This window comes from Elephantulus edwardii, unplaced genomic scaffold (genome assembly GCF_000299155.1).
Source record: "Elephantulus edwardii isolate Elephantulus edwardi_28Jun2011 unplaced genomic scaffold, EleEdw1.0 scaffold00074, whole genome shotgun sequence".
NCBI classification, from domain to species: Eukaryota; Metazoa; Chordata; class Mammalia; order Macroscelidea; family Macroscelididae; genus Elephantulus; species Elephantulus edwardii.
This window is the reverse complement of record NW_006399824.1, coordinates 6002062-6029497: the sequence shown is the minus strand read 5'-3', so window position 1 is coordinate 6029497 and position 27436 is coordinate 6002062. Positions and strand designations below refer to the sequence as shown.

The window sequence follows — 27436 nt, the reverse complement described above, 5'->3', positions numbered from 1 at the left end:
AAATCCAAAATCTCTGTAAATGTTCATTAAAATTATTAAAATAAACCAAACCATGTGGAAATTATCAGACAGTATCAATATCACATGCAAGCAAGACCACACTGAAAATGATCCAAAAACAACTGGAACAGCACATCAACAGTGAATTGCTAGATGTGCAAGCTGGGTTTAGAAGAGGCTGTGGCACTATGGACATTACAGCCAATGTTAGATGGATCTTAGCTGCAAGCAGAGTGTACCAGAGGAACGTTTATCTGTGTTTCATTGACTATGCGGATCACAACAAACTGTGGCTAACTTTGAGAAGAATGGGAATCCCAGAAAACTTGAAAGCTTTTGGAAAACCTTTACTTGGACCAGGAGGCAGTCGTCAGAGCAGAAGAAGGAAATGCTGCATAATTCAAAGTCAGGAAAGGTGTATGTCAGGGATGCATCCTATACTCCATACCTTTTCAATCTATATGCAGAACAGATCATCCAGGAGTCTGGGCTCTATGAGGAGGAATGTGGCATCAGGATTGGAGGAAGACTCATCAACAACCTTGCTTGCTGAAACTGAGGAGGACCTGTGAAGCATTTGCTACAGAAAGTTAAGGACTGCAGCCTTCAACTTGGTTTGAAGCTCAATCTTAAGAAAACAAAGACTCATCACTGGGTCAACTGGCACCATCATGAGAGAAGAAGAGACAGAGATTATTAACAGCTTCAGTTTGCTTGGTTCCATGAACATCACTCTTGGTACCAGCAGCCAGGAAATCAAAAGACAAATTTCACTGGGAAAATCTGCTGTTGGGGACCTGTAAAAAGCAAAGATCTCAGTCTGGAATGCACCTAATCCAGGCCACAGTCTTCACAATTACTTGCTATGCATCAGAGAGCTGGACAATAACTAAGGATGATAGCAGAATTCTTGATGCCTTTGAGTTGTGGTGCTCAAGACGAGTATTGAATATATATCATAGACTGCTAGGAGAACAAAAAGGTTTGTGTTGCCAAGAGAGACCAGTCCTAGGAAAGGGACAACATGCTTGGAAAAGTGGAGGGACAGAGGAAGAGAGGAAGACGTTAAATGAGAATGACTGACTCAATGACTGGGGTAATGGGGGCAGGTGTGTTGGAGAAAAGGAAATTGGCTCAAGACAGAGCAGAGTTCAGAGTTTTACACAGGGTCACCATGAGGCACAGGCGACTTGATGGCACGTAACAGCAACAGTATCAACACTCAGCAGCAGACAAGAAATGGCGGATAGAAAGAACTCTGTGATGGTGGAGCAGAATGTGTAAACAAGAGTTGGCTTTTACTCAAGCTGATGCCAAAACAAACATGAAGACCATGACCCAATGCAGCTTGGTATGCTGTGTGTATGTTTCTCAGACAGGAGTGAAGTTATTTTTTAGGTGGAACTACTGGCTAGAATTGTTACTGTTTACTGGCTTTGCGTGACTCAGGACTACAATTAATAATAAAAAGTCAAATTCTCTGGGTCAGAATGATCAATCATATGAGCATCCCTATTTATAACACCTGTTTCTGACATTCAAAATTTCAACACATACCCACCCTTCAACCACAGGTAGATTAAGCTATGTGCCAAGGTTCTAAAGATGATCAGGACATAAAGGACCATCTCTGCAGGGAAATGCAAATGTGGGTGAACTGATAAGGTTTTGATGATTGCTGCTGCCTCCCCCATGCCTGTCTTTAAGGAGAGAGGTATAGAGAGAACCACCTTGTCCTTTTTTGAAAGAAACCTTTTGTGAAAACTGGTGAATTCAGGAAGAATGAGCTTGACTTAAATCCTGTCTGTCTGTTGCTCATCTTCTTGTGATTTGAAACATGATGTAATGCACAGCTCTTTCAGGGGAGAAGGTCTGTGAGCTTTGAGTCTTCTACCTGTGTCACCAGCAAGGATTTGAGTTATTATCTCTGGTGACCCAGACACTGAGTGATGAGCACAGTCCATAGGAAATGCCCAGGGAAGTAGCAGCTAGTATTATTAAATTAAAAAGCTGTATTGTTTTTTAGACAAATATTTTATTTATTTATTTTTTTTATGTGTGTACTGTCAAATCAGATTTGACTGGTATAGGAGAAGATTGTCCCTCCTTCTTCAGCAGAGCATCTGGTGGATTTGAACCTCGCACCTCTGGGATTGCAGTGCAGTTTCTTGCCGTGATGCACAGACTGAGGAACTAGGAATCTGACTTGACAAGGTTTAGAGAACTTAACTCGACTTCACTATTCACCATGTTTTCCCCCGTTTACACTGGATAGGCGATGAGAAACTAAGTCTTGAATTCTTTTCTCTTCATCCTCAACTGTATTTTACTGCACTGGGAATGTCTATCTATGGAGAAATTCCCTGTCTTCTGTTCTTAATCTATTTTGGCCAATGCATGCTCCAGACTGCCATTAGAACCCTACAGCTTGACCCTAAACAAAAGAAACTCTTTGGTATTAAAAAGTAAAAGTGCTATTACAACTAGACTGTTATCAATTTAAGATGCTAATTATAGTCCCAGAATAACTACTAAGAAGATATATACTCAGATCAGGGACTTTGTGTGTATGTATTAAGAAATATATATACAAAAGGAAAAAGAGAATAAAAATAATTAAGCACAAAAGGCAGAAATAAAGGAAAATGCTAAGATATAAAAGACAAATAGCGAAATAGTAGAATACACATTTTCTAAAGTGCATATGGAATATTCAGGAGGACAGACTATGTTAGACTACAAAAAAATCTTCCTCAATTACTTTAAAAACACTGGCCTCCTTTCTGATCAGAAAGGAATGGAAAGTAGAAGAAACAGAAAAACTGTTTAAGTTTCACAAATGTGTAGAAATTAAAGTTAACATTCTTAAATGACCATTGATCAAAGGAGAAATTATAAATGAAGCTAATAATATACTTTGAGACAAATGGAAACACATCCCATGGAAAGGTATAGCTGCTATGAAAGCAATGGTGAGAGAATCTTTTAAAAAGAAAAGCATCCATTAACCAAACTGTATACCTAAGGGAATAAAAAATACACAACATTAAAGCAGGGATTAATTAAAGAGGTAACAGAATGCATTTGACAAACTCCGCTTGACTGATCAATTAAAAAACCAAAGTCTCAATCTGCTAAGTCAACAAAGAAAAGGAGGACATCACTGTTATTACACAAATTAAAGGACCGTAAGAGGATACTATGAAAAATTGTATGTAAAATAGACAAATTATTATTGTATTAGAAATATAAACTATCTAAACCAACTCTAGAAATATGAAAATCTGAGTTAAAAAAATCTGAGTGATATATCTGAGATAAAAAGGTATCTGAGTAATAAAAAAATCTTCCACGAAAGACGACAAGCCAAGGTTTAAATGGTTGTTGTTGTTGTTCTGTGCTATTGAGGTCAGAAACAAGTAATAGCTGGCTGTCCAGTGGGTTTTCAGAGGCAGTAAACTACATGGAAGGAGACTGCCCATCCTTTTCCCATGGGACAAATGGATTCAAACTATTTGCATTTTGAACTGCAGCACAGCTGTTTACCACTAGGCCAGCAAAGCTCTTAGACCAGATGGTATCACTACTGAATCCTCCCAAAGAAGAAGGAACAGGTAACTATTTCATCACCTCAAGCCTCCAATGCCCTTCTCCCATCCTGACTGTGTTGATCTTTCACATTCAGATGCATCTCATAGTGACTCTATAAGACAAAGTAGAATTACCCACAGGGCTTTCTGGGCTGTAAACATCACAGGAGTAAATACCGTGGGGTTTTTCCTTCCTCAAAGAGGCACTGATGGTTTCAAAACAACATTTTAATTAGTAGTCGAGTACTTATCAGTGCATCACTCTTTAGGAACTGCAGTATTAAGGAATCAAATAGTTGATACGGAGACATTTCTCTATACAGAGGTTTAAAAACTGGCAAAACAAAAAAGACTTTTCAGAAGCAGAGTAGCACTATTTTGCAGTCACTCTACAGGAGTAAGATGAGTAGTCTCCTCCCACAAAGATGTAAAACCTTGGAAACCAGAGTGACTATGAGTTGGTATTAATTCAATCGCAGTGGGTTTGGGTTTAATGTGAAAGTAGCCTGTTGTGCTAAGAAAAGGTTAGCAGTTCAAATCCACCGGGCACTCTATAGGAGAAAGGTTAGTCTCTTCCCATAAAAGTGTACAGCATCAAAAACCCAATGGAGGGTCACTATGAGTCTGCATCCACTTGATGGTATAATAAATGTGGGGATACTCATCACTGGGCAGTGTTTTGAGGGCATCTCATAACAATGAATTAATTACAGGCATTGAGGAGTCCTGGGGTGCACAAACTGAATAAACTAGCCAAAAGCTGGTTGACTGAATCTACCCAGAGGTGTCTCAGAAGACAGGCCTGGTGATTTGTTCCTTTAATGTCACATTCTTGAAAATCCTATGAGTTAACAAACCCCCAACAAAACCAATCCTGTCTCCTTCAGAGCATCACAACTAAGGCAGCTGACAACCTAGAAGAAGGATAAAATAATGCGAGGACTTTGGAACCAACACAAGTAGATAGTCTAGTCTCTTTTTCCCCACTCAGAGTGCTACAGACTGAATCAACCATTTTCTTTTCATTAAATTCCTTAAATCAGGAGTCAACAAATACAGTCTGTCATATACCAATCACACTGGAAATATTTTAATTTTTACTGGTCACTGGATCTTTGTTCACAACTGTTCAACTGTTTCTGCCACTGCTGTAAAAAAAGCAATACATCTATTGACACTGAATCAATTACAAATCATAATGAACCTATAATATAGAACAGAGTCCTAAACTGTAATCTTTACTGGAACAAACTGTTACATTTTTCTCTCATAAAGTGACTGGGGGTCTAAATTACTGACCTATAGTTAGCAAGGCAGTATTTTAACCACCATGTCGCTATAGATTTTTAAACAGAAAAAAGGATAGTTGTGATTTTATTTACAAAAACACAGGCTATGAATAATTAGGATTTTGGGCCATATTTTGCAGACTCCTGTTGTAAATTAAAATAATGAATGACTCTAATATTAATTCTTGTTGTTGTTGTTATGTGCCATCGAGTAGCAGGATTTCATTCTTAACCCAAAGAAATATTAACCTGACAATTACTATTCAATCTTTAATCTTCACAAGCAGAAGAAATAGTCTAAATGAATTTTATATATATCATTCTCAATTTATTTTGCTAATCTGAGGTATGTGGTAAACATTAATTTGTTCTGAGGATCTTGAATTCAGACAATTAATAATTTTCAAATTGCTTTAAAGCAGATCCCTGAACAAAATCTACTAGGAATCCAGCAACTATTCTTTGTTTACTAACTTGATACATATAGATGTAGAAACATAGGTATCCAGTCAGAAGTAATTTAGATGGTTAGTTTTTTCACCTTATCAGAAAACCAAATGAGTCTTGACTCTTCATAATACCTAAACATGCCATATTTAGGATCCAGTAATTCCCTCATGATGAGCAAGAAAAATTCTTTGCGTACTCCTCCGGCATCAACAGCATCTTCCCCAACAAAAATAACCTACAGTAACACAATGCAAATAAAAAAGAGATTATAAAAACAAAGAAGTACATCCTGGAGACCCTGGTACCTATTATTTATTCCTAACATATACACAGCACTTATTAGTTTAAAAAGGAAAACGAGAGAGGAAGGGAAAATCTATTTAAAAACTCTGCCATTGAGCCACAGCTGACTCATAGCTAAATCTGGAGCAGATTTTCAGAGGCTGTAAATTGCACAGTTCAACTGGGGGATTCGAACCACCTACCTTTAGGTTGGCAGCATGACTCCTTTTACCACTAGGCCACCAGTCCCTTAAAGATCTATATAAAAGGCAACTTCAAAGTTAAGTAAAGAAAAATCTGGCAGTAGGTAATGGAGATAGTTATACATGTAAAAAAACATTAACCTGGTAAATGTTTGGTATTAATTTGACCACAGTAAAAAGAATTTAAAAAACAACAGGAAACTATTAAACATACAATTTCTAAGTAACAATCTTAATTATACAGAATAAAATGTCAAATTACCTTGAGTGGCTTTTTGTAATCAATATTCTTTGTTTTCCTAAGGACCTCCATTGCATCTCCTACAATATTTTCTCTACGCACCACAAGAATTAAGCAGGGATTCACAGATTCAATCACTGGGAGAAAAAGAGAGGAGACATTCTGTCTGTGGGCTTGATCAATAGCCATCTAGAAAACAAAAGATTGTAATTTTAATAGCAATGCTATAAAGAAGCAAATGTGACTGGATAAAATAAGCTGTACATAATAACTAAGAATGCTGTAATTTCTACAATATCCCATTGTTACTGAATTTTGTTTGCACAACTAGCACAGTATTTAGTACATTGTAAGAGTTTGTTAACACTTGCCTGGATAAAAGCATTCCTTTGAGGGCTTTTTTATTAAAAAAAAAAAAAATTAAGGTATATGGGGTTTACATTAATTTTAACTCAAAGTAATGTAATCCTTGTTCTTGGTTTGAAAGGGATAACTGAACTCTTGGATTTTTCTGAGTAAATGAGGTGTCTCTCTTACCTGCAGACATCTATATCAAATTTAATAAAGTAACTCAGCTGAGGTCAGAAAAACAACCTTGTGATTAGCCAAACTGGATGAGAGAGGGGCATAACTCAATCATTTCAACATAATGAATCATAAAACGTTTCCCAGAGTTTCCTGGTTGATGGGACACTCATGAACCTAAGAAAGCAGCATGCTGCCTTTTGTTTGGGACATGGAAACTCCACAGGGGAGCTCCTTCCACACTTATTCTATGAATATTTTCATGTATATCCTTTTACCCTAGAATAAAACTCTTAATTATAACACCACTTTCTATGACTTTTCTGAGGGATTCCATTAAATTATAAAACCTAAAGGACAACTGACAGCCACTAGGTCAGAAATGAAGGGAGCAAAGAGCCTCAAAACTAGTGGCTAGCACCTGAAGAGGTAGTGCAAAATCCCAAGTCTGGAGCTAGCAGGGGACTTTCAATATTGATTGTTGCTAGCATCTGAAGCCTTGGGCCTATTTGGTAATGTGAAGAATTATGTCCATTAAATAATTAAATATGGAACATTGATAATATGGATATACTGGTTATTATTTCACCAGAAACTAATAGGGCAGCAAAGGGAACTCTGCTGGGGTAGTCTGCTGTGTGCTATAAAAAATAGTTTTGTCCCAGTAACAATAACAAAATTCAAGAGTACAGCAAACAACATACTGGTGAGTTTGTGGAGAGGTTGGGACTCTTTTATCATCGCTGGTAGGAGTCTGAAATAGTACAACCACTATGGAAGGTGATCAGGCTTTCTCAAAAAATTGGAAGAAATACCATTTGACCCAGCAATTCTACTACAGGAATATACTCTAAAGAAATCAGAGCCATGACTCAACAGATGTATGCACATCCATGTTTACTGCTGTTGTGTCATCACAATAGTGAAGAGATGGAAGCAACCCAAGTGCCCATCAACAAATGAATGTACAGAAAAACTAAGGTACAGTCACAAAATGGAATATTATGCAGCACTGGAAAAAAAAATTACACAACATGGGTGAGCCTGGAAGACATTTGTTGAGTGAAATATCTCAGTTACAGAAGGTCAAATATTGCTAACGTCACTGTTATAAAACAGGACTGACGTGGAGGGTTGGGGAGGGAATAGGAAAATAATGGATAGATAATGAACACTGATTGGAACAGGTGAAGGGGAAGAACTGTCTGGAAAAAAAAGAAATGATTAGGCATTACATGTATGGCAATAATCTGGAACAAAAGGTGCACTGCAAAGTGGACTTATGAAGTGGGAATCAAGAGAAGGGAGGAAAATGTACAAAATATGGAGGAAAAAAGCAATTTTAGAAAAAAATCTAAGAAAGAATAATTTTATAAAAACTTACTAAAAGTGGGAAAAATTTTCCAAGTTCCTCTATTTAAAGGTTTCAAATCTTGAACCCATTGATTTAAGTTGTTAGTATTGTTGTTGTTGTTAAGTGCTGTCCAGTTGTCAACAACTCACAGCGAGAAAGAACTCAGTGTTCAGAAAGACCTGAAAACTTATATAACTTTCATAGCTTCTCCAAGTTCAGAGTTTCTGGAGGCAAGCTATTTTTGAAGTGGATGCCACTCCTGCTTCCAAGCTTGTTTTAATCAGGGAGCTCCACCGAACACCGTCCACCATGGGTAACCATTACTGCATTTGACACATCAGTGTCACAGTGTTTGGCATCACAACAACTACGAGTTACCTCTCTCTGTACAGCAAATGGACAGATCTGTGCTATACCACTTAGAAGAATGTTAACTCATTGCTTTAACTTGTTAGTATAAGAACCCTTAAATAACATTATTCTTCTCTTTATTAAAATGTAATTAAGAAGCTACACTGTAATCCTGAAGACAGGTGGTTCAATAATCCACCAGCTGCTCTGAGGGAGGAGGGGCATCTTCTCCCATATGATTAATTGCCTCTGATTCATTTCCTCTGAAAGCCTGCTGGACCATTAGCTTTGGGTGGGTTCTGACCTGACGGTACACAACAATAACAACAAGTACAGTTAACATAATTTTAGTTGGGTTTCCCCACTACTTATACAGTACTTTTAGAATATTACACCAAAGACCTGTCCTTTCCTTTTCAGACCTTAGCTTATATATAGTCAGATACTGTTTAACAGAGGAAGAAACTTTAAAAAAAACCATTTATAGGTCGAAGTGATGAAATAAACCCTACTCAAACCCTTCAAAAGGAAAACGTGAGCTAATTTTTTAAAAGCCTCATTATAAAAGAAAGAAAACTTGCTGTGAGGGGAGGGAGAAAAGTAAAAAAAAAAAAGAAAGAAGATGACAACCAATCTCATTCTTAACTAAACTTTAAGGAAATTTCACATGCTTCCCAAAAAGTGATCAAATAAAATACCTCTTACATTAGTACCAACTCATCTCAAGTTAAAAAGCAAGATTTGAAACAAACCAGTGTTTACTAGTAATGGCGGTCTATTGCTGATTTTTTGGGTTTGTTTTTTTTTTTAAATACCCAGGGTCTCAATGTAATACTAGAGCTTGTTGATTGATACACATCGAGGCAATCTATTTTAAAACTTGACTTTCTCTTCATTTGTTTATGATTTACAAATCATACTGATTTTTTCATACATTCAAAAACATTTTGTTTTATAACATTGTTACTGATTAATGAAATTAATTAATTACAATGGCTAATTAATCCCTTTGCAAGAGAAAGATGGACAATCCCTTCCCTTGGGATTTACTGCCTCTTAAAAATCCACTGGAGGATAAGCTTGGGGCAGTTACTATTTGATGGGAAACAACCAATAGTACCCAATCTGTACTGCCTTTCTCTTCACCCAATTTATCTATTTATTAATATTTACTGCCTTTCCAACCCTGGTATGCTTCAAGATTGATCCTATCTGTGTGCAAGCCATTACTTAGCTTTTTTCCCCTTCCAAATATGATTTTTTTAAAACGTGTGTTTCATTCATGTACACTGTTACTGTTGTTTTTTCCATTTCTACCAACTGAACTCTTCAACCCCATGTTTCCCCCTCCCCATCCTCCACCATCCTACTCCCACCGCTTTCTCCCTCTTTGTATAACCATACACATCTCATTTCTGTTTTTACAATAGTGGTCTTATATAGTATTTGCTCTTATGTGTCTTAGTTGGTTCACTCAGTATATAATGCTCTCTTGCCTCTCCCATGTCATATATTCCTTAGCTTTTATAATGGTGGTTTTGCACCATTACCATCTTTTCTTAACTGATTTATGTCATTCAGTATAATTTATTGTGCACTGATGAATGCAGGTTATGCAGTATTTCATGAATTCTTGATAATTTTTTAGTGAATCATAATCTATTCCATGAAGGCAGCAAGTATGGGTATTTTAGCAGTAATGAAAGTAATGAAAGAAGTTTCTATAATTTTGTTGACATAAAAAGATTTAAGCCTAAGATATCCTATTTTCGCTAAAACAGGTAATATGTTGTGATGTACCACTGAGTTGGAGCTCACTCAGAGCTGACTCTCAAACAGGTTTTTCAGAGGCAGTAAATCACACGAGGGAGACTGCCCATCTGTCTCCTGCAGAGCATCTTGAAGATCTGAACCATGTGGCTTTTGGGTGACACCACTATCTTTCCCACGAGATTTATAGCCTCTAAAAACAACTGGACGGTCAGCTCATCGTTACAAAAATATATGTCATATACAACCATCCTTTTCTTAGGAAGCCCAAGTTACTCTGCAAAAGACTCACCACAAACATACTAAATTTCCCAAGATCATGTATGCAAATTTCAAATATTTACTTTAAAAAAAAATCATAAAAAGAAGAACTCTTTCAAATCAAGATTAATTAACATAGTTTACCTGCATCTGTAAGACTGCATCTGTCTGTAACAGAGTAGTTTTTGCTTGGGCATCAAATACAAATGGATATGTGCAGATTGTAACAGGAATATCTGCCAACTGAAAGTAAAAAGAATTGATTTATTAGTGCAAGCTGATTTTTTTTACATAGTACTTCTTATGGGTATTGTAATTTTTCATAAAGTTGTTTTCTTGTGAATTATAAATAAGGTATGTTATCTATTTCTGAATATGTAATTTCAACAGCAGTTAGATGAGGTATTAGCATAAACTCATAAAATTAATAAATTGTAAATGGCAAGAATTTTCAGTTTTTTATTGTTAGCCACCATCTGGACTCATATCAGTTCTAGGTATAACGGAATGAAACAGGAATCTTGGTGAATGCATTTGGATTGTTAACTGTAAAATAGGCAGTTCAAAACCACTAGCTGTTCCACAAGAGAAGCATATGCAGTCTCTTCCTGTAAAGATTTACAGCCTTGGACACCTAATGGGATTCCTGCTATGAAATGGAACTGACTCAACACCAGCTGGTTGGAGAACAATGATAGTAACATTAACGAGTATTTATTTACTGTCATTAGAGTATAACATAATTATGAGACTAAACATCTGTTCACTCATTTAGCATACAAAATAAGCACTATTTATATTTTATTAGCCTCAAAATTGGAAAAGTTATCTGTTACTATAATTATCAAACATTAGTCACCTTATAGACAATTATCCTAGCAGGTAATGCAGTGATTGGTTGGCAGATATTTTAATAGTGCAGCAAAATATAAAGAGCTATGAATTTTAAGTTACCTAGTCTTAACAATTGGAAGGTTTTTTCCCTACCTTCTTTTCATTAAGGCAGTATTTTTTTAAAATACAGAATCTCTGCTTAAAGCTTCCAATAAAGAATCAATGTACTTTGGAACAATACACTTATTTTTTAGTGATTAAACTATTTTCCCATGAATTTTAAATTTGCATTCCTATGTATCATTCTGTGTACCCTTCATTTAATCTGAAGTATATGTATAGTTTACAAATCTCAAGCTCTCATATACTGCATGAACTGTGTTTTTTCTAGGCAAAAACACCCCCCAGGTTTGTTTTTTTCCCCCTCAGCCTTTCTGAAAATAATACGCTCCTCCAACCTGCCTTCTAAATATGTATTATCGCTTAACTTAAAGATGAAACAAACAAAAAAGTCAACAACAAACCAAAAATCAAATATACTGTTGTTGAGTTAGAACTGACTCACAGGTGAACTGGCAATTTTGTTTTTGTTTTGTTTTTTTTTAATTTATTTTATGTGTGTACCATCAAATTGGATCTGACTGGTACAGGAGGCAATTGTTCCTCCCTCTTCAGCAGAGCATCTGGTGGATTTGAACCGCGTGCCTCTGGGATTGCAGTGCAGTTTCCTGCCACTAGGCCACCAGAGCTCGCCTGAACTGGCAATTTTGTGAAGGCTGCAAAATACACAGGACGAGACTGCACATACTTATCCACGGAATGGCTACTGGAGTCAAACCATCAGAGAGGTGCACCTTTGGCTTAGCAGCGCACCTCCCTATGGACTATGCCACTAGAGGTCCCTATAGCCATCAAAATGAAAATAAGTAAATGCTGCTCTATCAAATACAGAATAAAGTGAGACTATCAGCTGAATCCTATAAATCAAAATATAAGGTATTGATTTTTATTAGCAATACAGTAAGCAGGAGTTATTTCCTAAATAACACCTCTGGAAACTCTATGAACTTTGATAAATGTTTATAGTCGTAGAAGGACTTCAGGCCTTTAGTTCACAGGGTCATTATGTGTTGTGCTTGACTAGAAGGCAATAAACAACAACAACAACAGTAAATTACTCTCCTCCAATACTTTCAATATAAGGTTTACCTCCCATGTATATCTTGTCCTAGGTTTATCTTCTATGTATGTCACTTTATATTTCGGAATTTCAAATCGAGACAATTTTAAAGTGGCTCTAGCTTATAAGCTTTATTATGGTTCCTTAATTTTGCGTGTCATATCAATTTGGGGATAAAGATGCAAACAATATTAGACTAAAAATTACGATAACTCGAAATGTTTCAATGATGCAAGTACAGGTAAAAATAAACCAAAAAGAAAAGTGAAACAAAAACTATAGAAAAAGCCCTACAATCTATATGAGATAAAAGATTCATATTACTTTCTCAAGTACTAAACGGTGGTTTGAGAGCTGATAATAAAAATAAGTCAAACTGCTAGAACTTTGTATAGTAAGGCAGCCTGTGAGACCATAAAGAGCTTACTTTTCAGATCATGACAAATATTAGTTTCAAACTTTTTACTTTGCTAATACAAAATGTTTTCTGCTTTATCTGTAGAGGTAAAATAAGTTTATTGTTTCTTATGTTCTGACACAGTAAATTTTATACTGGATGATTTATGGAGGATAGAAATACTACTGCTCAATGTCATATAAGCTTAATGTTAACAAAGTTTTCATTTTGTTCAGAAAACAACTCTGAAATATTATATAGGATAATTTCTAAAGGCTTATTTTAAAAAAATAACAAAAAAATACTTGTGGATTTTTTGAGAAAGAAAAAATCCACAAGCAGAACCTTTGGTTCTCATTACTCAAGATAAAACAGTGTTTATCTTATTCTGAATATGAAGCTTTATTACACCAAACTTACCTCAGTTAATCCATGGTTGACATCCTAAGACAGCAATGCAGAATGTAATAATGAGGAAAGAGCAATATTAGTGTCCAAATTAAACTATTCCTATTTCACAGTAGCACTGCATATACTTTGCTACAGTAGAAAACTGAATTAATAAGAAAGACCAAAATACATCGACAAAAAAGTTTATACATTTATATCTACAAATGTAAAACCTTTCAGGTACCTTATGAGCATTAAAATTGTCAAAGGTTTAGACTTAATAAATTCTAGTTCCCACAACTAAGGTCCACCCACTACCCACCTCTGCCCTCAGAAAGTGGAAAACATATTCTACACGTTTTCAAGACTTGGTAATAATCTTGGCAAATATTTGCAAGTATTTAGTTGATTAAAATGTTACCTGGAGCATACCTTACATCATACATAGGGGGGGGGGAAAGCAGCAGTAATGTACCAGGCCTAAATTATAGAGTAGAGTAGAGTAGAACATAATATAATATAACATAATAATAATAAAAGTATAAACAGTGAAATACTAAATCAATAAATGTGACCTCATAAAACAAAAACTTTCGTCCATCAAAACACTTTACCAAAAAAGTTAAGCCACATTCCTGACTGGGAGTATATTCTAGAAGTCATGTATCTGCTCAGAGTCTAATAAAAACTTTTACTACTTAAGGACAGACAGACAAATAACACAAGACTTGAACAGATATTTCACCAAAGGGGACATTCAAATAGCAACCAAAGATATGAAAAGATGCTCAATGTCTTTGGTCATCAGTGATGCAAATCAAAAGCACAATGATAAAATTTTATTCCCACTTACGACTTTGAAGCTCTGTGCTAACCAAAAAGCTGTGCATTTCTCGACATTCACATCCGCCACCAGCTTTGAGAGAGAAAAATAGTCTCATCTCTAGATGATTTACCACCTCAGAAATGCAATGAAAGATCACTGAGTAGGTATCAATTTAATGATCATGACTGAGGTAGGTAAGACCACCCGGGTGACATAGTGTTAAGGCATTCAACAACCAACCAAAAAGGTTCTAACCACAAAGCTGATACAGTCTGTTTGGGCAAGATGTACAGCCTTGGAAATCCTCTGGGGCCAGTTCTACTCTGTGCTACAGGGTTGCTATGTGTGAGAACTGACTTAATAGCAACAGATACAAGGTAGCTTAAAAAAAATCCTCAAGAACAACAGTAACAAAACCCCCAAATTAGAGAATAACAAATGTTGAAAAAGATAAAGAGAACTCAAAATTCTTATTCACTGCTACTGGTAATGCAGAATGGCACAGTAATTGTGGAAAACAATGTGGGAGAAAAATGTCAACATTTTTTTCTCAAAAAGTAAAAAATAAAATTACTATATTACTTCTTAATTCCACTCATAGGTACTATTCAAAATACTTGAAAATAGACTCAGGTGTTGGCACACCAATGTTTAGTGTCGCACTGGCTAAAATACCCTAACGGTGGAAACATACTAAATGTCCATCAAAAGATCAATGAAACAAAATGTAGTACATTTAAAAAAATGGAATATTACGCATTAATTAGAAGAAATGAAGTACTGACACATGTCCCAATATGAAGGACTCTTGAAGACATTGTGTTGAGTCTAATTAAGTCAACCACAAAAGAACAAACATTGTATAACCTCACATACAAAAACCAATTGGTAAATGAATAGGAAAACCAAGTGTGTTATTGGTTACCAATGAGAGACAGAGGGAATGGAAGAAGGGGACCATTACTCAAGAGATTCCAAAGTTTCTATTTATAGTGACAGAAAAATTGCACTGATTAAGTGCAGGGTTGCACAGCTGATTAACTAATATCATACTGTAAACACTTGCCAAAAAAATGCAGAAGTGGGCTAAGTTGTGTGATAAATATATTTGCAACAACAAAGAGCAGCTCTGAGAAAGCCTCTGTACAACCAAATACCTCATGAGATTTTGTTCTCTGGATTGGAGAATTAGGATATGTTTTCACAGAACTTCTCAGTTAACTGGTCTCATGTCTGTGTCTCTTCTACCTCCTAACTTCATAGTGCCTGAGGTCTTAAAAAATTCCCAAGTAGCTATTCAAGCCATGATAATTGGTCTCTATTTGCCTGGAGTAACAGAGCAAAAACAGGGATTCAGGAATTGGAGCAGAAAATGCAATGGGTACCTACGTGCCTCTTCTGCCATGGAATTGGGCAAACTAGATGGTACCTGTTATTAGTAAACAACACAGCTGAAGAAGAATTGAACCTCCAGTGGGCATCCAGAGTCAATAAACTGCATCTGCCCAGCTTTTCCCTGTGGAGTGGCTGGTAGATTTGAACTATGTACATTTGGAGGTGGCAGCACTTAAATTAACCCACCAGAGCTCCTATACAAAAAGAATCTAGATCAAAAGTACTCAATACTTTGATCAAAGACTCTACAGAAGAATTAATTTTATAGTTTACCTTAATCAGTAAAGAATATTGCCCTTAAACTTATAGTCTTTTAAGCTCTATCTACATGGAGTCAAATCAGTAACAACTCAAAAGGTTAGACATCAAAATGGAGGCATTACATTAATAGGGAGAAAGGAGGAATAACAGCAAAAGGAGGGTGGGAGAGGTTGCATAACTTGAAGATGTAATCAACACCTATGCAGAGAACATACTTTGTGGGATAAGCAGAAAAACTGAACTGCTGTATGTTCATATGCAAAGATGTTACATGCATTCTTTACAATAGCAAATAAAAAAAGGCATAAATAAAAAAAAACAGTTAAGTATTGAAAGTAACTGAAAGAATTAACTTTTGTTTATTGTCAGATATAGCCAGGGAAATAGAAATTAGCGTATAGTAAGGATTCTTAAATGCTCAATAAACTTAAAAGTACAAAACAAGGCACAGAGGTAATTAGTAAGAAAAACAAAAAGGGGAAAGATATTTGTGAAGAAAGTGATAGTGAACTGTAATAAAAGCTTACCAACACTTCATTAAACATAAATTTACACTTCACAGTAGAAAATGACACTGAAATTAAAATAGCAAATGTTGCCTTATGTGGTGTGAATAATCAGTTTTAACCAAAAAGAGGCTTGGCATTTCTAAGTCCTTGGAATGACATGCCAAAAGTGTTTTCATTTGTCTATGGACTCTGTACACTGACAGTTAATAAATGTGTTTTCTCATGGCAGCTTTGGAAAATATGATACCAGTCTTTTCTCAAAAAGAGCTACAGAAGAGTCAATCACATTGTATGTTACCAGGGACCTATACCAAGGATCCTGTAATCTTTCCTGGATGCCAGTATTCTCTGTATATTTTCACACAATGATTTCCCCCAAAAGTAATAAGAGATACTCTGGTGGTCAGTTATACTACTAAGTCAAAACACTTTCTGGCAGTTCAAATCCACTAGCACTTCTGCAGAAGAAAGATGGCTAGTCTTCTCCCATTGTGAGAAGCCTTGAGAACCAACAGTGGGTCATCATGAGTTGGAATACAGTCGACAGCACTGAGTTAACGTACCTTTACACTTGGAATTTTTCCTAAACTGCCCCCACTAGCTTTCCTTTCTTGGTTGATTTTAATCTGTATGTATCCTTTCCTTACAACAAACTATAACTCTGAGTACAACAACTTTTGAGGCCTTTTAGAGAACTGTCCCATCTCAGTGTTGCCACCACATGATAAAATTTTATACAAGGATTCATTCTTTACAAATACTTTTTAAAAAAACAAACAAAATGTGACTATGCACATGGATCTCAGCTGTTAAGATACACAGGAATCAAACTGTCTACATCTACAAAAAAAGACAGGGGAGAAGCTCTGTATCAACAGCTATTAATTTCTCATATTCAAGTTCAAATAAAAGATGAAAAAAAGTAAAACAAGTTTTACACCACCAGAAATTTAAAACCATCCCAAGAATAGAGTTGATGTACTGAACACTAAAGACTAAAGAGCAAACAAGTTGTAGGAGGGCATCATTCACAAAGAAAGTAAATGGCCACTCAAGAAATAGGAAACAAAGAGAAGATCAAAGGAGTATCAGGAGAGCCTCTGAAACTTGTTTTTGTACATAGAGGAACTAAAAATGAAAGAAATGATAAAGAAAACTAAATAGGAGATTTGAAAGGGCAGCTTAAGATAAAGGCTAAGTATTCTAACAAAATGTGAAACAATCTGGCATTAGCACACCAAAAGGGAAGAGTACGTTCTGCATTTCTCTAGCTGAAAATACAGGAGAAAAGAGTAAACAGAGTTGCAATACTGAAAGAATCTATGCCAAAATCCTGAACAATACAGGAAATATCAAAAGGAAATGGAAAGTATACACAGTCACGGTACCAGAGAGAGCTGATCCACACTGAACCATTTCAAGAAACGGCACATGATTAAGAACCAACAGCACTAAAAGAAGTCCACACTGCAGTGAAGATACTGGGAAAAAAAGAATTCTCCAAAATATCAATCAAGGTGTTTCAACAAATGTGGCTCTGGAGATGCTCACTTTTCTACACCAAGAAATTTGGAAGCTCAAATTGGATGAGATTCCCCATTGTTGTCCATTCCAAAAAAAAGGGCAACCCAGGAGTGTAGAAATTAGAGAATAACATCAATATCACATTTAAGATTTAAAATCTTGCTTAAGATAATTAAAAAGCGACTAGTGTGTAGTACACCAATAAGAAATACCAGAGATTCAAGGAGGATCCAATAAAGGCCAATGCTGATGTCATATGGATCTCTTGATTGAAACCAGATGTAAAATAAAAAGATGTTTTACTGACTATACAAAGGCATTTGATTATACGGGTCATAATAATTATGAGTGACATCAAGAAGAATAGGCATTCCAGAATACGTCTTTGTGCTCAAGTGAAACTGATATAAGACCAAAAAGAAATCTTTGCAACAAAATAAGAAAATATTGCATGGTTTAAAACCAAGAAGAGTGTGTATCAGGATAGTACCCTTTCACCATACCTGTTCAATCTGTATGCTTTGGAAAGAACATGACAAGTTGAACTACGTGAAGAAGAGTGTGGTATCAGGAATGGACACCATTCTTGATCAACTGTGTAATACAGATGACACATTATTGCTTGCTGAAAGTGAAGAGACTTGAAATAGCTGCTGCAGAAATTCAAAGACTACAATCTTCAATATGGATAACATCTCAACATAAAACAAAAATCCTCACCATTGAACCAATTGGCAACATCATAATACATGTAGAGAAGACTGGCGATGTCAAAGATTTAATTTTATTTGGATCCACAATGAAAGCAGCAGCTAAGAAATCAAAAGATGTATTGCACTGGACAAATGTGCTGTCAAACACTTCTTTTAACTGCTAAACAGCAAAGTTATCTGTTTAAGTGCCTAATTGACTCAATCCATGGTTATTTAAACTGTTCACAATGCATAGCAAAGTTGAACAATAAATAAACAGCAAAGACTGCCAAAAGAACAAATCTGCTTTGGAAGGGTGTTTCTTAGAGGCAAAAATAGTAAGGCTTCATCTCAAATACTTTGGGGATATTATCAGGGCCATCCTTGAAAAAAGACATCATGCTTTGAAAAATAAAGGATCAGAACTCTCAATATGGTAAGACTGACATATTAATGACAACAACGGCTTTAAGTATAACATGAGCTTGTGAGGATGGTGCAAGATTTCAATCTACATGAAAGTTTGCTATGAGTTGACTCAAAGATATCTAGTAACACCACCACAAAAGTGTGGTTTGTAAACTTAAAAACTAGTGTCAGATTTTCCGGTTTAATTAAACACACAGGATTCGTGCTATTAAGAGAGGTTGTTCCGCTCTGGCAGTTAAAATTCACTAGTGCCTCCACAGAAAAAGATGGGCAACCTCCTCCTGTGTGATTTAGCTGCAGAAATCCAAAGCAGGATTATCTAGGATTTAGTTCCAATTTGATAATATTGAATGCACATGTCTTGAAGGTATCATTAAAAAAAAATTAATATATTACCAAAGAATTATAAACAGAAAGTAAGCTGCTGATAAGTTTGCAAGGGTTTTATTCCCCAAGGGAAGCAGCTGTGTTACTAACTTTAAGGAGTACTTCTCTGATGGTTCGAATTCACCAGCCATTCCTCAGAGAAAGCTGGTTAGTCTCCTTCTGTGCAATTCAGGAAACTTGATGGAGGTTCAACAGACAGAACTGACTGGACAGCAATGAAAGGAGGAAATAGTTTTTAAAAAAATTCCTGAAGTACAGAGTTATCCCTTGGTAATTGCCTGTGTTGGCAGTATTAACAAGAGTATGTTTATGAAACTTTCTCAAAGAAAGAAAGAAACAAACAAAATTCCAAAAAAAAATCCAAACCAACGCACACCACCAATAGTATTTGGCTGCACTCAGCTTTATTTAATATGAAGACAATTTAAAAGAACATTTGAAATCTTAGTATATTTGTGTGTCATTTTATAAGAGTTACTAAGACTAAGAACATTTGAAAAAGAAAAATGAAGCTTCCATAAAAATTTACAACCTTGGAAATGTCCTTATACTCTGTTCCTCATGGTTGATATGGTTTGGAATTGGCTCAATGGCAATGAGTTTTGCATTTCCTGAGGTTAATTATTTTTTTCAACTATCCTTTTACTTCAGCTAACATTCTACTACTATGTTCTTTTTTCAAAGGCAGAACACCTGCAAAATATTGTCTACAGTGTTTGTTCCATCTCCCTTGTCCCATTTAGATCATCAATGGTCTCAAAGTAAATAAATTCAATTTCATAGTATTATCCGCTTCTCATCAATACACTATTTTTTGTTCACTATATTCTTTTTTCCACACCACCACTGACTCTCTCCTTTCCTTCTTAGGTCACTAATCACTCCTTACTCAGCTGTGTAGGTTTCTCCTCTTTCCTAACCTCTCACATCTAATCTATTGGCAAATCTTGTCCCTGTTATCTCCAAGAGAGGTGTTACAAATCCATTAATTGGAAATAACAGAAATAGAAATCAATTTATAAATGAATAAATAAAATGTGTTATATGTACACATTAAATTATGTAATAGAAAAGAAAAATGATATTCTGACTCAACATAAACTTAGAAAATATGATCCTGAGTCAAATAAATTAGTGACAAAAGGACAAACACTGTATGGTTTTAGTGAGAGAGGAAAAAAAAAAGCAAGTACATACACAACCAAAGATTATTACTAGTTATTCAAGATAGGAAGGAAGATAAAAGGAGAGTATTTTGGGTACACCCAAATTTATGTTAATGGTAGTAATGTGAAAAAGCATAGTGATAATGGTGGTACAAAATGGAAAATGCAATCAATGGCAAGGAAATGCAAATATGGGCACAGTGCTGGCCAATATTTTGTTGGGCAAATTTTTACTAACAAGAAAGTAAAATGAATTTTAAAAAAAAAGGTAACATACCATTCCATAGGCCTGTTGTTGGACCCAGGTGATATAATCATTCCGTATGTCTATTAATTCTTGTATTTCATGTATATAAAACTTATCATATTGTATAATCTGTCCTGTTCTCTCATTTACCTACAAGAAAATAACAATATAATTAACATTACATTTATTAAGTACATAAAGCAAGATTAATAAATGCTTAAAAAGGTTAAGAGGCTTTGGAGAAATCTTAGCTGATTTCCTCCTCATAGTAATCGTGGGATTGTACACTTTTTGGGTGGGGTTGAGGGAAATTGGAAGAATCTGTTCTTGAAATCAATGTATTCAAATTTTGCAAATAAACGAAAAAAAGAAAAAAAAAGTTGCAAAAAATAAAATTACTTATTGAGTGTCTACTATATTCAAAAGAATTATTTATGAACTATGATATCCACATTCAGGACCTCAAACTAAACTGGAAAACAAAGACATTTACATAGCTGTAACACAGTGTAAATAAAGAGCATATATTATACATAAACTAGAAACTCTAAAAGGGGTCTCTCATGGCCTCAGGGATAATGAGTTGTGCTGCCAACTCAATGACAGGTGGTGTGAATCCACCAGTCACTCAGCAGGAGAAAGATGAACAATTTCTTCACAGGCAAAATTTACAGCCTCGGAAAATTTACAGAGGGTCAGCTATGAGTGGATTCTGACTTGATGGCAGTAAGTTTCAAGGTTTTTTGAAAAAGGAATCCTTGTGTACTCGATGGTACACAACAACTGTACTGGATATGACAAAGTAGCTTGTATCATATTAATTTTCTTGTAAACATCAGTTATAAACTAATCTCTATGTGAACAGTAACTACTTAAAGATACTAATAATTAATTTAAAGACATCAATAAATGGTTAAGAAATAAGATTTCAAGTCATGAAAATTTAGGTGTGGTCTTCAATGGATGATTTTTTCAAAAGTAAACTGTTCAAACCCAGCCTTTTGTTCTGAAGTGTTCTTTCAATTAGCTATTTTTCAAAATATGCAGAGACTCCAAGAGAAAAGAGCAAGCTTCAAGTTTCAATCCCAGCTTAACTCTTGACTGTTGTTGTTGCATGTCACTGAGGTTTCACAGGCAGTAAAGCACACCAAAGGAGACTACACATCCTTCCCCAGTGGAGTAGCTGGTGGATTCAAACAGTATGCCTTTGGGATTTGTAGCACAGCTTAACACTAGGTCACTAGAGCTCCTAACTAAATTTAAATCCCCACATTAACAGCCAATTAGAAATACTATATGTGCTAATTTCCAGATTTTAGGTTTTCTAGTCTACTATTAGACATGAAGCTAAAAAATGATGACACAGTAAAAGGGGAAAAAAACTACCCATCAAGTGTCAAGGCAAAATCAACAGTTACACTCAAGTGAGACACGAACTTTAGAGAAATATTTTTAACTGAATGAAAAGAAAAAAAGCAATGTATAAAAATCTTTGAGATGCTGCTAAAACAGGACTTAGTGAACAATTATAGCATTATGTAATCTCAGGGGGGAAAGATGCAAAGCCCAGTAAGTCAAGTTTCTGCCTTAACAATCTGGGGATAGAACGAAGAAATGAAGAATAAAGAAGAAATCAGTAATAGAGGGAAGAGAAAAAAAATAGAGAAAAACCAATGGAAGCACAAGAATTTTTTACAAAGAATATCAATGTAATTGGTAACCCTCTAGACTGACCAAAAGAAAACAAGAAGACACTAGGATCAGGAATGAAAGAGATTATCTTTAATCATCTTAGAAAAACTGACTCAAGATGGCATAGGAAATCTGAATGCTATATGGACTGAGGCTCAACGTCAAGAAGACAAAAATTCTCACCACTGGACCAATCGGTAGCATCAGGATGGATGGCGAAGAGATTGAGATTGTTCACAGCTTCAGTTTGCTCGGCTCCACGGTAAACACTCTTGGCACCAGTAGCCAGGAAATCAAAAACCGTATTATGATGGGAAAGTCTGCGGTTAGGGACCTCTCCAAAATACTCAAGAGCAACAGTGTCTCTCTGGTGACTAAGGTCCGCCTGATACAGGCCATGGTTTTTGCAATCACTTGTTATGCATCAGAGAGTTGGACAATGACTAGGGAGGATAGAAGGAGAATTGATGCCTTTGAGCTGTGGTGCTGGAGAAGAGTACTGAATGTACCATAGACTGCCAAGAAAACAAACAGATTCATCGTAGAGAGGATTAAACCAGGCTGCTCCTTGGAGGCAAGGATTCTGGGGCTTCGTCTGACATACTTTGGACATGGTGTAAGGAAAGACAGGTCTTTTTAGAGAGGGTCATCATGCTGGGTAGAGGAGAGGGACAGCGCCGGAGGGGAAGACCCTATATGAGGTGGATTGATTCAGTGACTGGGGTACTCGGGATGGGTGTGTCAGAGGCAATGAGATTGGTACAGGACAGAGCATGGTTTAGGGCTGTTGTACATAGGGTCGCTATGAGTCGCAAACGACTCGATGGCACATAACAACAACAACATACTTATTGTAGAAATGTAATTAAAATTAAAAAGCTTCCAAAGAAAACACTAGCATCACAAGTGTTTTCAATGAAATGGCTTGGTGATTGATTGACTGTAGAAGATAGCGATGTCCCTATTCTTAAAGAACCAAAGGGAAAAAGTGGAAGACAAAGGGGGAAAAAAATCATCCATACGTATAGTGGAAAAGTAGTTCAGATTAAGAGGGATATCTACAAACAAGTGAAGGTAAAAGGGAGAAAACTGATAAATGAAAAGCCCTACAACTCAACATTTCACTGGTGAAAAACTGCAGTGGATTCAAAATCTTCTTGAATTTAAAAAAGAAAGATGCTTGTGAAGTAACAGAAAGTTATTTAAATCAATTCAGCAATAAGTTGGAAAAGACTGAATTACTTAGCTGCATCAAAGAGAGGGAAGATGACACCATTCCCAAGATGCAAGGAAATGAAGCTTTAAGCAACAGCAGTATGAAAGGTATAGACTTGAGATTCCAGACAGCGTGGCTATAGGTACTCTGAAAACTTCCAGGAAATAAGATTTAGAGCTGACAAAACTGTGTAACATTAAAGTGAGAGAAGTTTGGGCTAATAATATACTTCCTAAGAAATTTAAGAAGGGAAAAAATGTTTTAGAGAAACCAGAACTTAAAAGATAAATCTAGTGATTCAGATGTGGTAATGAGTCCAGTAACACTGTTTGAGAACAAATAATTTGAGAGTATCAAACTACACTCATTGCCCAGATATTTAAAAAAAAAATCTGTTGTTGAGTTCTTTCTCATACATGGTAAATCCTATTAGCAATTTTAAACATAGTAATTTTACTTAAAATAATATAATGTAACAGTAAACAGTTCAAAGAACAGAGTTAATCTGCAAGACCCATTTGACTTACATTTCTAGAGGAAGGAGTTACTATGAATTAGGACAGAATATAAACATGTATTTTCTTCATGTTTATTCAGGATTAACTAATTCCCCAGCAGCAGAGATTTAATCTTACACTTTAATGCATGCAAAGCAATTTTTTTTAAATGAATCTTTTTTTTTATTTCCATTCATTCATTGCTGCACTTTTCCCCCCTGCCCAACCTCCCCAGAGTTCGCTCTTCTCTTTGAAAAGGAAAATTCTTTCATTGTTATACAATCTCCCCTCCCCAAGTCCACTCCACTATGCAGCTTTCCTTTGGAAAGGTAAAAGAAACTTTCATTGTTATACAATCCCTCCCTCCAAGTCCACTCCACTATGCAGCCTTCATTGTGGACTCCTGTCAGGAGAGTAATACATAATATATCCCTTTTAAACAGTTCTCTCCCTCATCTGTTTCAATGCAGTATACTTAATTTATCCTATCTTCCTCAGTCTCCCTCCAACCCCGATGTCAGTCCTATTTTACAACAGTGACACTATGCAGTATTTGTTCTTTTGTGACTGAGCTATTTCACTCAGCATAATGTCCTCCAGGGTCATCAATTTTGTATATTTCATGAGTTCTTTTTCAATGCAACATAGTATTCCATTGTGTAAATATACCACAGCTTCTCTATCCATTCCTTTGTTAATGGGCACTAAGGTTGTTTTCAACTCTCTATTGTGAACAAAGCCGCGATAAACATGGGTGTGCATATAGCTGCTTGCGTGGCAGTTATGGTTTCTTAGGGGTATATTCCCAGCAGTGGAATTGCTGGGTCAACTGGTATTTCTATTTGCAAATTTTTGAGGAAGCGCCATACTGCCTTCTATAATGGTTGCACCATCTTACACTCCCACCAACAGTGAATAGGGATTCAGTTTCTCCACAACCTCACGTTTGTTGTTGGTTTTCTGTTAAATTTTGCTATCCTTATTGTGGTGAGATGATATCTCATAGTTGTTTTGAGCAATTTGTTTTCTAAAAGTGCTTGTTACTATATTTTGGATTGCCATGCTAACAATTTCTTTCAGTAATAAGTGTGATACAAACTTTCTTCTTAAATATTAATTTTTCCATCTTAAAATAGGAGAAAATGTGTTATGATATTCATATAGACTGATGAGGGTTGTTATTTTTTATTTTATGAGGCAGAATTAAGCAGTCTCTATGTTCCTTTTTCACAAAGGACTTCATGTTAGCACTTTTGATGGCTGAATATTTCCTATTTTATTATAAAAAGAAAGTTTATTTGTGGAACTATAACTAAAAATCATAGCACTGTTTTATTAATGTGTTTCTTTCTGTCCTGACATATATTTAAAATATATGAAAACACAGCAGTGGCTTCACACAACTGGCTACATGCAATATACTATTTAGTCTACTTGCTAAAGGATACTATGCAGGTGAAATTTTTTTTTTTTTTTGCAGATGAAATTTTTTAATGCAAATGCATTTGAGTATTAAACAAAAGATGCTCAAGTTACATGTTAACCAAGTATCAACTAAGCTTATGAACTGAATTTAAAATTGACTTTTTTAATTTATGAAAATAAAAAATAGTTCGGCTTCTTAAAAAAAAGGAAAACTCCATTCCCCAAGGATTTCACCAGTGAATTAAGAATATAAAAGAAAAAGAGCACCAATCCTGTAAGATACCTTCAGGAAAGAGAGACAACGTTGTTGTTGTTGTTGTTGTTAAGTGCCTTCCAGCTGAAGGTGACTCATAGCGACCGTATGAAGAACCCTTGTGTGACTTTCATCCTCTCTCCAGGTTCATAAGGTTTCCAGAGGCAAGCTATTACGGAAGTTGATGCCACTCCTGCTTCCAAGCTTGTTTTAATCGAGGAGCTCCACCAAACACTCTCCGCCATGGGTAATCATTAACGCATCTGACAAATAATCAGTGTCACAGTGTTCTGCTTCACAGAAACCACAAGTTACTGCTATACGGCAAGTGGACACCCTAGGGCTATACTACCTAGAAGAATGTTTGAACAAACACAATGAAAGACAAGCCCGAGGGCTGCAGGCCAGGGCTCTTCAGTATTTTACCATTCCAGCACGCCCAAAGGTTGGCAAACTCTGGCCCAGAGACCCCCAGTTCATCTGCCAACCCCCATTTGGTGCAACAAGAGAGCCACAAGCGCCTGGAGCCTTCCATACCTGCCTCTCCTCAAGAAGCTAGAGGATTTGTGCAGCTGACACTAAGTATCCCAAGACACTAGGTGTGCCCTAAGAGAACATTTCTCAGTCTAATTTAAGAAAACAGAATATCCTTGATACTAAAAGTTGCCAAGAAGGTCAATGATTGTAGTCTTCAACACTAACAGAAGCTCAACATCAAGAAGACAAAGATTCTCACCACTGTGCCAAATGACAGCACCAGATAAATGGAGAAGAGATTGAAGTTGTCAGCAATTACATACAGCTTGCTCAGCTCTACAACCAACACTCTTAACAACAGAAGTCAGGAAATCAAAAGATTAAATAAATGCTCTAGGAAAATCTGCTGTCAGGGACCTCTCCAGACTACTGAAAAGCAACCATGTCAGTCTAGAGACTAAGGGGCACCTAATCCAGGCCATGGCCTTCACAATTACTTGTTGTGCATCAGAGAGTCTTGAACATACCATGAACTGCCAAGAAAATTAAGAGATCTGTCATAGAGAGGGTGAAACCAAGTTTCTCCTTGGAAACTAGGATACTGGAGCTCTGTCTCACATATTTTGGGCACGTGGCCAGGAGAGACTGGTCCTTGGAGAAGGACATCATGGTTGGAAGGGACGGTACAGGAGAGGAAGACATCAGCCGAGATGGATACAATAACGGGTGATGGGGGTTGTTGTGCCCGAAATAGTGAGACTGGCTCAGAGCAGGGAGGGTTCAAAGATGCTATATTATTATAAGTCACTGTATAGCTCTGGATGGCACATACAACATGAAATAAAACCTTTAAGAAAACACAAACAGATTAAGTCCAACAATATATACGAACAGTAGGGAGTTACTTCAAGTAGATAAATGTTCTATATCTAAATATTTCAGTTAATGGTTAAATACTGAATAGTTTCTTCGTATAATCTTGAAAGTGCTTCATTGTTACAATGTCCTAAAATTCTTAATCAAGAAAATAAGTCTAGAAAATGACATGGCTGTATATATGAAAAATACAAATGAATTTAAGAGTTACTAGAATAAATTTATCAGTGTCATAAAATAGTCAATATACAAAAAAGTCTTCCTCTCCTTCGCCACCCCTCCACTCTGCCAAACATGATGTCCCTCTCCAAGGACCAGTACTTCCTTGCAACATGCCCAAAATATGTAAGACGAAGCTTCAGAATCCTTGACTCCAGGGAACACTCTGGCTTCACCCTCTCCAGGATAAACCTGTTTGTTCTCCTAGCAGTCCATGGTATATTCAAC

General features: G+C 36.1%; 1 protein-coding gene across 4 annotated transcripts in view; it reads right to left on the bottom strand.

Annotated features, from left to right (window-relative positions):
- The window catches only part of HERC4 (HECT and RLD domain containing E3 ubiquitin protein ligase 4), a 136263-nt gene that overhangs the window by 32058 nt on the left and 76769 nt on the right, over positions 1-27436 (bottom strand). For 2 of the 4 annotated variants that reach the window (XM_006889015.1, XM_006889017.1), the window contains exons 16-20: positions 20584-20703; positions 13148-13171; positions 10461-10559; positions 6077-6244; positions 5421-5564 (exon numbers count right to left, since the gene is read on the bottom strand). In XM_006889015.1, coding sequence (XP_006889077.1) covers positions 5421-5564; positions 6077-6244; positions 10461-10559; positions 13148-13171; positions 20584-20703 — 555 coding nt within the window. The remainder of the gene's footprint in view (positions 1-5420; positions 5565-6076; positions 6245-10460; positions 10560-13147; positions 13172-20583; positions 20704-27436) is intronic. The other 2 variants (XM_006889018.1, XM_006889016.1) reach the window with 1 other exon arrangement.